This window comes from Mytilus trossulus, chromosome 4 (assembly GCF_036588685.1).
Source record: "Mytilus trossulus isolate FHL-02 chromosome 4, PNRI_Mtr1.1.1.hap1, whole genome shotgun sequence".
In the NCBI taxonomy this organism is placed as follows: Eukaryota; Metazoa; Mollusca; class Bivalvia; order Mytilida; family Mytilidae; genus Mytilus; species Mytilus trossulus.
Window position 1 is genome coordinate 83,859,068 of NC_086376.1, and position 16,612 is coordinate 83,875,679.

Sequence of the window (16,612 nt, forward strand, 5' to 3'; positions counted from 1 at the left end):
AGTACAAATAGAAAGTTGTAGATTGGTATTATCAAAGACATTTAATGAATGACAATAATTTATTTTGATTTTATTGAACCATAAAACTAATTTTTGACTCTTCACATTGAATAATCCGCGAAGTGGATTATGTAAAATGTGAAGAGTCAAACATTAGTTTTATGGTTCAATAAAATCAAAATAAATTATTGCCATTCATTATAAATAAATTTCTATCAAAAATAAGGCTCAAAGAACTTCTTATATTATTTATTTTGACAATAACAACATACACACATGTTGGTGTATGAATACACAACGTCAGAGTGGACGTGTCGCCATCAAAATTGATAACATTGAAAATAAAACTAATAATTTTAACCAATCAGAAAACAGTTAATACACCAAATTTATTTATATATATATATATATGTTTTTTTCTGGTATGATCTTAAAAAATATCACATTTGAAGAAGTTGTTTTTATTGATAAGACGTATTAAATCATGTGTGTGTTCTCCTTGTTGATTGTCTCAATTTATATTTGTAAGTGTACTGTACATACTATATTTTCTTTTTAATCAGGGGCGGATCCGGCCATTTTTAAAAGTTGGCATCCAACCCATGATAAAAAAAAATGGAGAATGTGTCCATAGGAAACTCGAAAACTGTAAAAGTGATGCTTTTATTATATTAAAATTTTGTCTTTGACCATTCAAAATTGAAACTTAGACAAAGTTTTGAGTTACAAATCATTACGTATACATTTCATTACATTTAGTTGAGACAAACTCAAGTTATATCTAACGGAAACGAAAATTTCAACATTTGTTTTCATTTTGTAAAGGGCATAATTCTCTTTAATAACCAAAGTGCTTGTAAGCACTGCACGGTAAAGATTGCTTCAACTTATCAGTAGGAAGTTAAATTGAATACTGCATTATATAAATCATTGGTTGTAGTTACTTCAACTCCCATTCCGGACAAAGAAAGATAACTCCAAGTTTCAAAGATGACTTTAAAATATTTGTTAGAAATGCAGGATAAAAATGCCGAAATTTATCAGTGAAAAATTAAACATTGCATTGTTAATATAAAGCATTGATTGTAGTTGGTTCTCCAAACGGAGAAATACATGTACGTGCACCTTACAATCATTCAATACACCAGATATATGAGACCTATTGATTCTAGTTTCTAAAAAAGATTGACTTAGTAAAACTAAACATTGACCAAGTGCAAATAACCATGAAAATTAGGTTATACATGTACATCTTACACAGGGTTTCCCCTGGGTCAATTATTTTTTTCGCCACCTCTTTCGCCAAAACAATATATTTTTCGCCACTTTATTTTTTTTTTCGCCAAATAACATAACTATATTTTTCATTTAAAATTTACATTTTTTTCTAACCCCCCCCCCCCTCCCCCTTTCCCTTAAATAAGATGATTTTGCCCATTGTGTCTATGATTATGCTCTCAAACTTATTTTAGAGTTTACATGTTAATGAATAAACACTAAAACTTTACTTTTAAACAACAGATTTTTTTAATTTAAAGGGGAAAACTATTCAATGTATTTTAAACAACTTTTCTAATTGATTGGGCTACTGTACTTTTAATAATAAAGATACACTAGATATATGAGACCGATTGATTCTAGTTTCTAAGAAAAACTAAACATTGACCAAAATGCAATGAACCATGAAAATAAGGTCAGTTGATTCATGCCGAACATCTTACAACCAATGTATGCATTAAATATAGTTGACCTAGTGTTTAAAGCATCTAAGAAACCAGTGGCGGCTCCAGAAAGTTTTATCAAGTGGGATCACCGACTGCCTAAGAAATCCACGCTCCGGTCATGCTAAAGTGATTCCCTGTATAATCAACATAATTTCCTCCCGTAAAAGGGGTGGGGCCTTCCCCCTAAATCCACCTCTAGAAATTAACTAGGCATTGACAAATGAACCATGAAAATGAGGTCAAGGTCCAATAATACCTGCCATATATACATATACACCTTACAATCCTTCCATTCAACAAATTTCCCGGACTTATAGCTTCTGATTAATGAACTGTGAAAGAGACGTCAATGTCAAATAAAACATGCGAGGCAGACGTGTACATCATCATATGCTTTCATACACCCATTATATTGACATATTACATATATTAGAAAAAACAAAGATTGCAAACGCTGAAATGTCTCTCTTTCTTTACTAATCATTGGTAGTTCTAAATATAAAGCTTTATTACAACTGTGTCAAATTACTTTACACTAATCAAGAAAACTAAACTTCGACCAATGAAAATGATGTCAAGGTCAGATGAACCATGACAGATAGGCATGTACAGCTAACAATTCGTCAAAACAACAAATACAGTCGACCTATTGCTTATAGTTTAAGAAAAACAGACCAAAACACAACTTTTAAAACTGAACAATGAACCGTGAAAATTAGGTCAAGTTCAAACATGCGCGACTGACTCCTAGATCATCAAATATTTCCATACACCAAATATAGTCGACCTTTAGCATATAGTATGTTAGGAAAAAAGACCAATACTAAAAATCTTAACTTTGATTACTGAATCATGAAAATAAGGTCGAGATCAGACGACACCTGCCAGCTAGATATGTACAACTTACAATAATTCCATACACAAAATATAGTAAACCTTATGCACACAGTATAAGAAAAACAGCCCAAAACACAGAAACATTTACAACTATTACCACTGAACCATGAAAATGAGGTCAAGGTCAGATGACACCGTAGTCATTCCATACACCAAATATACTACTTATTGCTTATAGTATTGTCGATATGGACTTGACCACCAAAACTTAAACCTTGTTCACTGATTCATGAAATGAGATCGTGGTTAAGAGAAAACTGTCCGACACAAATACCAAACTATAGTTCTCCTCACTTAAGAGACCTTTTTATTCAAGTCGTCACTGAACCATGAAAATGAAATCAAGGACAATGGACATGTGACAGATGGAAAATGTGTAACATGAAGCATACAGGTCTTCCACCATCTAAAACAAAGCTTTTAAGAAATTATTCGGATCACTATCACTGTTGTAGGCTCAACAAAAAACCAAACACAAATACCACTTTGATAACAGAACCATGAAAATGAAGTCAAGGTGGACATGTTCATCTTAGAATCATTTCATACACCAAATATAGTACCCTGCCACGTCCACTTGTATTTTTGTCCATCTGACAAGTTGAGCCATTTTGAACTGATTTTTATAGTTGTGTTTTTCTGTTGTATTTTTAAAACAGATTAGGGATCCTGCTAGACCTAATAATCTGTATCTTAGTGTTTATTTTCGACATTTCAATTTTCCTGTTTATCATTTGGATATCTCATTTTATTTAGCCCCCCTCCCCCTCTGTTTTCTCGTCTCAATTGTTTTACATCATGTTCTCAGGGCCTTAAATAGTGGACTGTGTGGTATGGGCTTTGCTCATTGTTGAAGGCCGTACAGTGACCTATAGATGTTAATGTTGGTGTCATTTTGGTCTCTTGTGGACAGTTTGTCTCATTGGCAATCATACAACATCTTCTTTTTTATAGTTCTGACTGTGATAATGGTACCTATATTTTGGCATTGCAGAAGATCAAGTTGTTCTTGATTGTTCTGAATCTATTATTGGATGTGTACAGATTGATGACTTTTAGACAATTTTTCCAATTTTATTGGCTTTGACGTAGCTCTAAGTAACTGGGAGTACTCTCAAATCTGTTTTTATGTCTACTATTAGATGTTTTTGTGCTTTGTATCAATTTGACAATTTAAACTCTTTCAACGGATTTTTAAGTTATGTTCAGTTACACCTGACCAGTCCCAGTAAACCATGATAACCCTGCCTCATTCTATGTGTGTCTGTCTTGGGTGAGGAACATGCAATTATGTCATTGTCAATTGAAGCAATATTTCATATTTGTTTTTAGTTTCTTGATTTGTACCTAAATCAGACAGCTAGTTTTCTTGTATGAATTGTTTTATGTTTGCCATTTCAGGATTTTTTTATAGCTTGCTATGCAAGATGGATTCTGCTTATTATTGAAAGCCATACAGTAACTTAAGTCGTTAACTTCTACAGCATTTGGCCTTAAAAAGAAAAAAATCAATTTCTTTCGAGGCATGGTAAACCAGCAGTAGGAACTATAAATGAAAGTATTACTGGTAAGGTTTTTGACACATGAAATGAAACACAATATTTCCCATGGTATTTAATAGTTTATGAAGTTTCCATAATAGTTTCTTCTGTGTGTTTGCCTTTGTCAGCGACCTGTCTGGATCGGGCTTTACGTTCCAGAATCCTTTTTCTGTCTTTATCAATCTTCAATTTAACAATTACTACCTACAAAATATTAATGCACAAATGTTAAAAACAAATATATATGTATTTTTTTATAATAAAGATGTTTTAAGAATCATCCATGCCAACAACATTATATTTTTGAATCAAGACCTGGAGAAAATTTAAGCTGTATAGACAGGAGGGTTAGCAAAAGTTATTATAGCATATATAACTGCAGAATAAAGACATCTAGACAGAATTCAGCTGGTGCTAAATACATGTACATGCATTCAATAGCAAAATCAATACCAGTCTGCACTGTTAGCCACTAGTATGATGGCCCAGACTAGCAACATTTTATTCAGACCATTTAGTATTTGCAAAACTTTAGTTTACACATAAGAAATTAAAACTGTTGTAATATCCTTCTTCAGACTAGTAATTGTAAAGATTTAGGTGCAGACTGCAATACAAAACATACCATGACAACCATGGATGTTTTTTGCCAGAATTACTGTCAATATTAAGTTAGGTGCATATATAAAACTGATTAGAAATAAGTATATTTTATTTGTATTTGATTACTGGAATGTCTAAAAAGAATCTTATTTTGAACATAAATTTATCCCTTTAGCTCAGTCTCTCATTGGGAAAACCAGAAGTGATCTCTTTAAGCAACATTCCTTCGAAAAGGACATGGTTCAACTTGGCAATTTAAAAAAATATATATTAGGGATTTGAATCAACTGTTGATGAACACGACAGCTGGTCGTGGTGAATGCATGGGTAGGTACATTTATATTACTGTAATTCAATTAATTATGCAAATGCAATGATTAAATGTATTTGACTGTAAGGAACCCATCTAGATACGTAAAATATAGACAGGAGGGTTTACAAAAGGTTACTTTAGCATGTATAACTACAGAGCAAAACCACAATGATTAAACCCTGGTGCTAAACACATGCATTTAATTTTATAGGTAAAATTTGTGTTTTAAAACATTGCAGATAATTATACAATCATGAAACTATAGGCTTGGAAGAAGATCTGGTGGTCCTATCCATTCAATATCTATATTGCAAAATATCAATATTGTGTCTATTCTTTGCAAAATTTTGATGGTCAAATCTTTCAGTTCATACCTTGGTGATCTCTGTAAACTTTGTACTCTTTTTTTGTAAGTTATACTATGCCTTGTTTTTCTAGTTTTGGAAGATGTGTAAAGACAATAAACTGTTCAACTCTCCAGAACCAGAATAAGTTACATTTTCAAAGCAGGCTTAAGTCTAAGATTGTTTTATGTTCTGGTTAGGATTCATTTATTATCATTGGGATCAATTTTTGTAGATATTTGATCAGCATATACAAGCCAAGGAGAAACTTGAACTTTGATGGGACATTAATTGGGTGTAAGGCCACTTTTTTTTTTATTAGTTGGTTTACGGATCCGCCGACCCTGTTTTTCACGATATTGAAATAAAAAGAAAAACGATTTTGAAGATTTTTTTTAATTCCGCCGACCTTTTGTTTGAAGAAGTACAAATAAAAATAAAAACATGATTAAAAAAGATCGGTCTTTCTTCTTCCAGTCGGAATACCCTCGGAAATCCCATGCGGTTCCCTGTTCAGTGAACGGTTCATGATGATCTAATGTGGTGAAACAGAACCAATTGAAAGGCGGTTCCCTGTTCAGTCAACGTTTCATCATGATTTAATGCAGTGAAAAGGAACCAGTTGAAAATGGAGGCAACTCCCAAGCAAGGACTGAAGTTCATAAACTCGGCAATCAATGTTACACGCAGGACTTCTGGAAAGTTCGGAGAGCCGACAACCTTGCTTCAAAAGTTGAAATGGAGGACCAGATACGATTTAATATTGTTGCCTTGGAGATTTTCGGTGTAAATCTTAACGGTTGAACAAAATAAACATTGCAGTCATGAATAATAAAAATGAAAATTATTTTTGAGATGGTTTGGGAAGTTTGGTTTAAAAGGTCGAACAACCGCTAATTTGAAACCCTGTTTTAGACTGTCAGTGAGGTTGACGGCGGGTCAACTTTGGTTCAAGTGTTGATCAGAAAGTCTGAAACCCGTCGAAAGGGGTTGTTTTAGTTTCTTGAGGATTGAGCTACATTTGTCATTACATATATGAGGTACAAATAATTATGACGTCTGGCAAGGCTTTCTGGCATCCAAGATTTGTTTTAAGTAGCCTTGCCAGACGTCACTTAAGGGAAGAATCTTTTAACTTGCTGCCAGGGATGGGTGTCTGATTAATTGGCCTTATTATATAAATATATAAACACAAAATCAGAACATGTATTACTGTAATAGAATGCCTGACAATTAAAATCACTTCAACATTTATAAAAAGGGACAATCCTAGAACACTTCGAGATATAAGCTTATACTTTATTAATAGCAGTGTAAAATAGCATAAAAAGCCTAAGAAGGACATGTTTTCATGTACCACATATGAAGGTATATGACATGCAGAGCGCATATGGTATTTCCTCAATAAGATTGTATTTTGTTATGAGGAATTTTGTCACTCCCTGATCTAAATTTGATAAATAAATACACAGAACAAAGAGAAATGCAATTTTAAAGACACTTCCCTTTCATCAGGGACACGGTTTCATCAATCTACATTGACATTGGACTCCTTGTAACACATTAAATTTAAATTGAAACAACAAGAATCAATACCAAATTATGAAACGATCTGCATACATGTTAAGTACAAAATGCATAATACTATCATATCTATCTATCTTCCCGTCAAGGAGTGGACTCATTTTTGAGTGTATATACTCCAGCGATTATATTACTATTATATAGAGTAATGTCATTGTTTGTTTCTCTCCATTTTTGGTTAAAACCAGATGCTCCGCAGGGCGTAGTTTTATACGACCGCAGAGGTTGAACCCTGAACGGTTGGGGCAAGTATGGACACAACATTCAAGCTGGATTCCGCTCTAAATTTGGATTGTGATTAAATAGTTGACACAGCATAGGTTTCTGACACAGAATGAATGTATTCAAATGAACTTAAAATTTTTGTTTTCTCTTAGAGCAATTCACTATGCTGTTGAATATTAATCCTCTCAAAAAAATGTTTGAAGAAATTTTCTTTTTATTTATGAAATTTCAAATGAGAAAAATTTAACCCAATTTTTTATTCACATCCCCCTTTCCCTTATTCCAAAACTAATTTCAATTAAAATATTCTAATGGAGTTTGCAACAATTATTACTCATTTAAATACATGATGTAAAAAAACTGCTTGTTATCACTGAATGGTAAAGATTATTTAAATTTATCAGTTGGTAGTAAAAAGTGAATATACATTGTATATTGTATATAACAAAGATTTAAGTTGATTCTGGACAAAGAAAGATAACTCCAATTAAAAAAAATTCTTGCAGATATTTCTTGCTTACTATACTGGACAAAGAAAAATAACTCTTAATTAAAAAAAAATTTGCTATTTCACAATATTGTGAAATTAGATATTTCTTGCCATTGCACAATACTGTGCAATTGAAAAGACTTGCTATTGCACAATACTTAAAATAATAATTTTAGATCCTGATTTGGACCAACTTGAAAACTGGGCCCATCATCAAAAATCTAAGTACATGTTTAGATTCAGCATATCAAAGAGGCCCAAGAATTTAATTTTTGTTAAAATCAAACTTAGTTTAATTTTGGACCCTTTGCACTTTAATTTAGACCAATTTTAAAACTGGACCAAAAATTAAGAATCTACATACACAGTTAGATTTGGCATATCAAAGAACCCCAATTATTCAATTTTTGATGAAATCAAACAATGTTTAATTTTGGACCCCGATTTGGGCCAACTTGAAAACTGGGCCAATAATCAAAAATCTAAGTACATTTTTAGATTCAGCATATCAAAGAACCCCAAGGTTTCAATTTTTGTTAAAATCAAACTAAGTTTAATTTTGGACACTTTGGACCTTAATGTAGACCAATTTGAAAACGGGACCAAAAATTAAGAATCTACATACACAGTTAGATTCGGCATATTAAAGAACCCCAATTATTCAAATTTCATAGATTACTATTTACTTATACTAACGCTATGGTGCGAAAACCAAGAAAAATGCTTATTTGGGTCCCTTTTTGGCCCCCAATTCCTAAACTGTTGGGACCGAAACTCCCAAAATCAATACCAACCTTCCTTTTGTGGTCATAAACATTGTGTTTAAATTTCATTGATTTCTATTTACTTTAACTAAATTTATTTTGCGAAAACCAAGAATAATGCTTATTTGGGCCCTTTTTTGGCCCCTAATTCCTAAACTGTTGAAAATAAAACTCCCAAAATCAATCCCAACCTTTATTTTGTGGTTATAAACCTTGTGTCAAAATTTCATAGATTTCTATTAACTTAAACTAAAGTTATAGTGCGAAAACCAAGAAAATGCTTATTTGGGCCCTTTTTGGCCCCTAATTCCTAAAATGTTGGGACCAAAACTCCCAAAATCAATACCAGCCTTCCTTTTCTGGTCATAAACCTTGTGTTAAAATTTCACAGATTTCTATTCACTTTTACTAAAGTTAGAGTGCGAAAACTAAAAGTATTCGGACGACGACGCCAACGTGATAGCAATATACGACAAATTTTTTTTCAAAATTTGCGGTCGTATAAAAAAACAGTATTAATTTCAATTTTTATTTTTATTTATTTTTCGACCTCCTACCCTACATTTTTTCATTGTTTTTTTTTCTTCTTTTTTTTCGACCTCCTACCCTTCCTTTTTTAAGAAGAATCCCGTAAACCAATTAATAAAAAAAAGTGGCCTAAAGAGCAGAAGGATCTATCTTCCTTTAATCCCAATAGTGTGTTTAAAGCAACAATAATTGTTTTAAGCAAATTTGTATTACAGTGCAAAGTGTTTATGAATCGAGTTTGATATCATATGATATATCAAAATTCTATGTTCTTATAAACACAGAAAATTTTTGAGATTAAAATTAACTGCTGAGGAAGTTGACAGCTGATTGAGAGGAATACATGGGTACCAAGGTGCTACTGTATTTCAATTAAATACTTTTACATATGCAATGATTCAATGTATTTGAGTGTAAGGAACCCATCTAGATACATAAAATATAGACAGGAGGGTTTACAAAAGGTTACTATAGCATGTATAACTACAGAGCAAAACCACAATGATTAAACCCTGGTGCTAAACACATGCATTAATTATCAAAAGTAAAATTGTCAACTTTATGTTATACATGTATCAACTCTGAAGTTTGGTTAATATGGATATTTCTGGCGAGTGAAAAATAAATGATATTGATACTGCAAGGCTCTTGGTGTATTTTTTGGTTAGAATATACTTTATAATAGAAACTGTTAAAAAAAAAAATTTTTTAACTTGGGGCAGTCTTGAAAATCTTTGTGAATAAGTTTCATATATTCTGTAAATGCAAAAAATTTTAAAATACCAAAATGCCGGAAATTTGGGTTTATGCGAGGTTTAGGTTTTCAGTGAAAATTTAAAATACAATTATCCATCAATCTATTAATTTAATAAATGTTTCTTCACCAACTTAAAATTAATGATAGATTGTTGTTTGCTTTATATCATGCAGCAAATTTTTAACAATCCTTAAAGGTCTGGTGACTGCATTTGAACAGGGAACTAGAGAAGTTTTTAAAAGTTCTTTAAATATTTTAACAAATGCAATGATTAAATGTATTTGAGTGTAAGGAACCCATCTAGATATGTTAATTATAGACAGAAGGGTTTACAAAAGGTTACTTTAGCATGTATAACTACAGAGCAAAACCACAATGATTAAACCCTGGTGCTAAACACATGCATTAATTATGCTACTTATTATGTACATGTTAGTTAACAGAAAATTGATTCTTTATGCGTTTTCAATTTAATTTGGCTATCAAGATTATTTTAAATCAAATCTGAACCGCTGATGCCATTTTAACAAAAAACCAGATGCTCCGCAGGGCGTAGCTTTATACGACCGCAGATGTTGAACCCTGAACGGTTGGGGCAAGTATGGACACAACATTCAAGCTGGATTCCGCTCTGAATTTGGATTGTGATTAAATAGTTGACACAGCATAGGTTTCTGACACAGAATGAATGTATTCAAATGAACTTAAAATTTTTGTTTTCTCTTAGAGCAATTCACTATGCTGTTGAATATTAATCCTCTCAAAAAAATGTTTGAAGAAATTTTCTTTTTATTTATGAAATTTCAAATGAGAAAAATTTAACCCAATTTTTTATTCACATCCCCCTTTCCCTTATTCCAAAACTAATTTCAATTAAAATATTCTAATGGAGTTTGCAACAATTACTACTCATTTTAATACATGATGTAAAAAAACTGCTTGTTATCACTGAATGGTAAAGATTATTCAAATTTATCAGTTGGTAGTAAAAAGTGAATATACATTGTATATTGTATATAACAAAGATTTAAGTTGATTCTGGACAAAGAAAGATAACTCCAATTAAAAAAAATTCTTGCAGATATTTCTTGCTTACTATACTGGACAAAGAAAGATAACTCTTAATTAAAAAAAAATTAGCTATTTCACAATATTGTGAAATTAGATATTTCTTGCCATTGCACAATACTGTGCAATTGAAAAGACTTGCTATTGCACAATACTTAATATAATAATTTTAGATCCTGATTTGGACCAACTTGAAAACTGGGCCCATAATCAAAAATCTAAGTACATGTTAAGATTCAGCATATCAAAGAGGCCCAAGAATTTATTTTTTGTTAAAATCAAACTTAGTTTAATTTTGGACCCTTTGCACTTTAATTTAGACCAATTTTAAAACTGGACCAAAAATTAAGAATCTACATACACAGTTAGATTTGGCATATCAAAGAACCCCAATTATTCAATTTTTGATGAAATCAAACAATGTTTAATTTTGGACCCCGATTTGGGCCAACTTGAAAACTGGGCCAATAATCAAAAATCTAAGTACATTTTTAGATTCAGCATATCAAAGAACCCCAAGGTTTCAATTTTTTGTTAAAATCAAACTAAGTTTAATTTTGGACCCTTTGGACCTTAATGTAGACCAATTTGAAAACGGGACCAAAAATTAAGAATCTACATACACAGTTAGATTTGGCATATTAAAGAACCCCAATTATTCAATTTTGATGAAATCAAACAAAGTTTAATTTTGGACCCTTTGGGCCCCTTTTTCCTTAACTGTTGGGACCAAAACTTTTAAAATCAATACCAACCTTCCTTTTATAGTCATAAACCTTGTGTTTAAATTTCATAGATTTCTATTTACTTATACTAACGCTATGGTGCGAAAACCAAGAAAAATGCTTATTTGGGTCCCTTTTTGGCCCCTAATTCCTAAACTGTTGGGACCGAAACTCCCAAAATCAATACCAACCTTCCTTTTGTGGTCATAAACATTGTGTTTAAATTTCATTGATTTCTATTTACTTTAACTAAAGTTATTGTGCGAAAACCAAGAATAATGCTTATTTGGGCCCTTTTTTGGCCCCTAATTCCTAAACTGTTGAAAATAAAACTCCCAAAATCAATCCCAACCTTTATTTTGTGGTTATAAACCTTGTGTCAAAATTTCATAGATTTCTATTAACTTAAACTAAAGTTATAGTGCGAAAACCAAGAAAATGCTTATTTGGGCCCTTTTGGCCCCTAATTCCTAAAATATTGGGACCAAAACTCCCAAAATCAATACCAGCCTTCCTTTTATAGTCATAAACCTTGTGTTAAAATTTCATAGATTTCTATTCACTTTTACTAAAGTTAGAGTGCGAAAACTAAAAGTATTCGGACGACGACGACGACGACGACGACGCCAACGTGATAGCAATATACGACGAAAATTTTTTCAAAATTTGCGGTCGTATAAAAATCATTTGCAATATTTCTAGTAATATTAAGACTAATTGAACAAATAAAAGACCCTGCTTCTTACATGCAGTGAAAGTGTTGTCATCTGCATTATTCATGTCCTTTTCCATTTCTAATTTATTTCAATTGATCATTTTGTGTACAAGTAAACCTTTAATATTACCTTTGATGGGTCAATTCCAACATGAACAGATGCTCCATTGGCTTTTTCTCTCTGGATTCTTTCAATGTATATCACAAATTTCTTTCTGTATACTTGAACAACTTTGCCAACTTGCTGTCCTTTATAATGACCTCTGACAACCTATGTAGTAATATAAAATATATGCATTATGCAAAGGGTACATGTAGCAATAACTTTTAAATATGACTCATTATTTCAGAAAATAATAATTAATGGTGAGGAAATAACATTTTATATAAAAAAATTAATAAGAGATTACTAAAAGTAGTGTAAGGATCTCCATATAAAGTTGCATTGAAGGACCAGAATGGTTTATAAAAATATATTACACTGCACTATTCTGATTTTTTGTTTTTAACATATACAAATATGGCATGACAAGAACTAGATACATCTTTCTTATAAAAAAAACCTTAGATGTGGTACGATTGCCCATGAGACAGTTCTCCACAAGAGACCAAACTGACACATATTTGTCCTTGCATGTTATACTCTGATTAGCTTTATGTTTGTATTTTTTTTGTTTTCAGGATGAGCCTCAACAAAAATATCTGGATTTTTTTTGCAGACATTCAGACTGTCTTGAGGTGTAACAACTTTTTCTACGAAAACATTTCTTCAGGACCTCCTCCACTGCATAGTAGGCAAATATTGCCATGTTTTGAACTTACCTGAACCTCGTCATCTTTTCGAATAGGTACACTTCTGACATTGTATTTCTGTCTCAAGTCTTTTGACAGAGCAGAACTCATGATCTTCCTCCTTACATGGGATGGTGCATTAAAATGGCGCTTCCTATTCTTCCTACGAGAGGACGACACCATTTTGTTGAACTTCATCTTGGCCTTTATATCTAAATAATATATAAAAGATCATGACTACATAGAGAATCATAGCACCAAAACTGAATTATTAGAGACTGAGCATCTTAAGTATTTAAAGTTTAAAGAATTTCATCATTCAGTTCAAATGTTTTTATAGAATCGGGAAATATGTATCACTCAAATTTTTCAGCATTCCTATTCATGTGGGATGATCTTGTAACTTAATAGTAATTAGTCAATATTAAGTCTTTTGGACATTTCTTGAAATATAACAAAATATAAACAACAAAACGAAAGGTAAGGATTTGCACACATCTCCATCTGTACATTTTATGCATGTATTTAGAAAACTCGATAATCTTTTTTGGTCTACTGTTTTTTCTCCTTCCCCATCTCAGTTTAATGGTTGGTGAAAGTAAGCTTGATAATCAAGCACTCCTCGCATATGATTTCGCTGAAAACTTTTTGGGCACAGCTTATTATATTTGCTCTTATCTTACAGACTACACAAATGAATTTTATTTTTACAGGATTTGTCCGACGTATTTCGTGTAGTCTGATCTTACAGCTTAGATACAAATAGAACGCAGACCAGCATGTCGTTAAGAGAGATTTAGTCATGAAAAGTCAATATTGTATATACCCCAAGAACATACATCTTATCGCAATTTGACCACCATTACTAAATATCACACGTTCCCGTAAATTTTTGATGTCATAAAACAAAATATCTGACGTCGCAATGGAAAAGTGATTGTTGTGGAGGTCAATTGTTCAAGCGGCCGTGTCAGCCGTGATAATGTGTATTACATTACTGTAGTGTCTGGGTCAACAAATAATTATTTAGAAACAATGCATATGGTGGTAAGTATGAAAAAGTTAGATCTTGACATACAAAAGTTTAATTGAGAAAAGACTGTCTGTCACAGAACTAGTGTATGTACGTGCAAGTCCAGGCAAACTCATGTCAAGTTTCAGAACTTGTTTCTTGACATAAATCTGTATTCACATAATTTACTTCATTTTTACAGAAGTCACACAATTTTTCACTGCGAGTAGGTTACATGCATATAATTTTCGAACGTCTAATACGAAGGGCATGTGGCATATCGTTATTACTGTGTCACAGTCACTCAACTAGAAGTATAAGTTGTAAACGTATTTGCACTTTCTTCAAAAATTTCGTTACCCATAAAAACAAATCTAGAATTATGAACAGTATGTATAAAGCTTAGTCAATTTGATGCAGAGAGGTTTGCGAGTTACTTTTATTTACTGTAAAAAGCACTTTTATTTTGCTAGATGATGAATGTCTTGATTGGAACAGGGCAGGATTTAAGTCTATAGTATAAATTTTCTACCTTTCACGTTATGGCCAAAACCGGAAAAGGAAGTTGCCTTAGTTCAAGTATAACTAATAACCAAATACTGCAAGTGTTGAGCAGTATACAACCACGAACCTTTAGAACTGAAATACGTTGTTGGTTAGATAAGTCTTTCTAACCCTGTCATTGATTCTGGTATCATCTGTCGATAAATAAAATTAACCATTCAGTTAATGATATATGACGATATGTCAACATATTTAGAACATTCTATAAGTCATTTAAAGTTGTCAAAATTTACACAGAAAAACACCTACATGTAGAGATAGGTTTTTGAAATGAAATATGAGAAGATATATTTTAGCATTTGTTTTAATATGATAAAGAAAACATGTAGCATTTGTTTTAATAAGATAAAAAACATGTTGTCAACGACCTTGTTTGTTTTTGCCACAGGTTATTTCTCTATCATCCTTTCATGAAAATTGTCTATTTGAGTTATCTCCCATCAAATGAATAATTTGACAAATTTGATTTGAACAAACAAAAGTAATTATTTTTTGATAAATCACGCTAAATAATGCAATAAATCACATATTTTGTATTATCACATAAAACAGTTTTATCCATCACCTGCTTATCTGTCTCAATTTATTTGCAATTTAAGAAAAGAAGTAGACCTAATTGCCAACCATGTATAAAGGGCTGTATAGTCAGTCAAGGTCATTAAAACACTTTTTTTTTTTACAAGTTTTATTTATTACTTTATCATATGGTACAAAAGTTCTCCAAAAAAAATCAATTCCTTTGGCCCCAGATGACTTTTTTAAATGTACATATGATTTAAAAAGCTCCAAATTATCTCCCTTTGATGCAAAAATGCCTTTTTTTGCATTTCATTGAAATACCTTTCTTTAACTCGTGGGTGACCTATATTTTTTTATTACTTTTTTCAAATAAGCTGTACTTACCTTAAACTTTTGTAAAATTTGAGCTATTTCTGTAATTTAGTTCTTTATTTATTTCTATATTACATACCTTTATTTCTCCTATTAGTTCAACAGAAAAAAAGAACCTTTACAAAAATGTATGCTTGTTTCGAAGGCAGATTGTGAGCTCAAATGAATGGTGACCCCATATTTTTATATAATTCATTTATTAAGTTTATGATAAAGTTCATTTGTAGAAAAATATAGGGAAATCCTATATTTGAAAAAAATATTGATTTATACCTGTGAGCCCCCTTAACCCTTTCCTCCATTGAATTTTTTTATTTGCATACTGGATTCGCATAGGATTTTTTTTAATAAAATGCTGAACATATGCTTTAAAGTATTAAGGCATTGCGAAAAAACAACTATTTCATCAAATAAATTTAAGTTGAATATTCCTATGATATTTCTTTTCATATTGGATACAAATTTTATTAAGTCAACTGCAGACACTTTGTAGTCAAAGTGTTTCAACTGAGGTACTACACAGGCATCAAAAGGCGTCATTATGGAGTAAGGGGGTGGCGTCAAAAGACGTCATTATGGAGGAAAGGGTTAAGCTTTTTCGAGTTAATGTCTGACATGTTGACGACAGAACGATTGGCCAATGGTATATCATCAAATATCAATGTATACATTCTGGGTACTGACATTGTTTATCATCTTAAAATAACATGCTATACTATTCATTTATTTGTCTTTTTTAATATTACTTTTACTGTTTAGTCTGTCTATACTGATATCTATTTGATGTAGCTCGGTACTAGTACATCCCATCATTGTGTTATTGTTCTATGGTAATTCTCATATTCTTGTTTTTGTCTATATGCCTTTTGGTGTTTATTTGATACATATGATGTGAATGTGTACTTATAAATCCCATGATTGTGCTATTGTAAAACATTTTTGTATTCTGGTCTCATTATTTTGCTGATGTGTTTTGTTTATATGGCTTTTTATGTTTCTTTGAGATATATATATGACGTTAATCTACCTATACACCCTGTCATTGTGTTATTGTACTATGGTTAATTTGTGTATT

General features: G+C 31.7%; 1 protein-coding gene across 1 annotated transcript; it reads right to left on the reverse strand.

Moving 5' to 3' along the window:
- Window positions 1-4,220: 4,220 nt before the first annotated feature.
- LOC134716167 (large ribosomal subunit protein uL24-like) lies at window positions 4,221-14,728 on the reverse strand. The gene is made up of 4 exons (XM_063578965.1): window positions 14,615-14,728; window positions 13,101-13,282; window positions 12,409-12,549; window positions 4,221-4,366 (listed from the first exon to the last, which is right to left on the reverse strand). The coding sequence occupies exons 2-4, from the start codon at window positions 13,266-13,268 to the stop codon at window positions 4,244-4,246; spliced, it is 432 nt and encodes a 143-aa protein (XP_063435035.1). The 5' UTR covers window positions 13,269-13,282; window positions 14,615-14,728; the 3' UTR covers window positions 4,221-4,243.
- Between the last annotated feature and the right edge of the window lie 1,884 nt (window positions 14,729-16,612).

Bases quoted from the DNA above. Each gene is read 5' to 3' on its own strand.
- LOC134716167 (XM_063578965.1), bottom strand. From the start codon at position 13,268: ATGAAGTTCAACAAAATGGTGTCGTCCTCTCGTAGGAAGAATAGGAAG. The intron at 12,550-13,100 runs GTAAGTTCAAAA...ATTACTACATAG, and splicing joins GAAAAGATGACGAGGTTCAG to GTTGTCAGAGGTCATTATAA. The intron at 4,367-12,408 runs GTAATATTAAAG...AATATTTTGTAG, and splicing joins TTGGAATTGACCCATCAAAG to GTAGTAATTGTTAAATTGAA.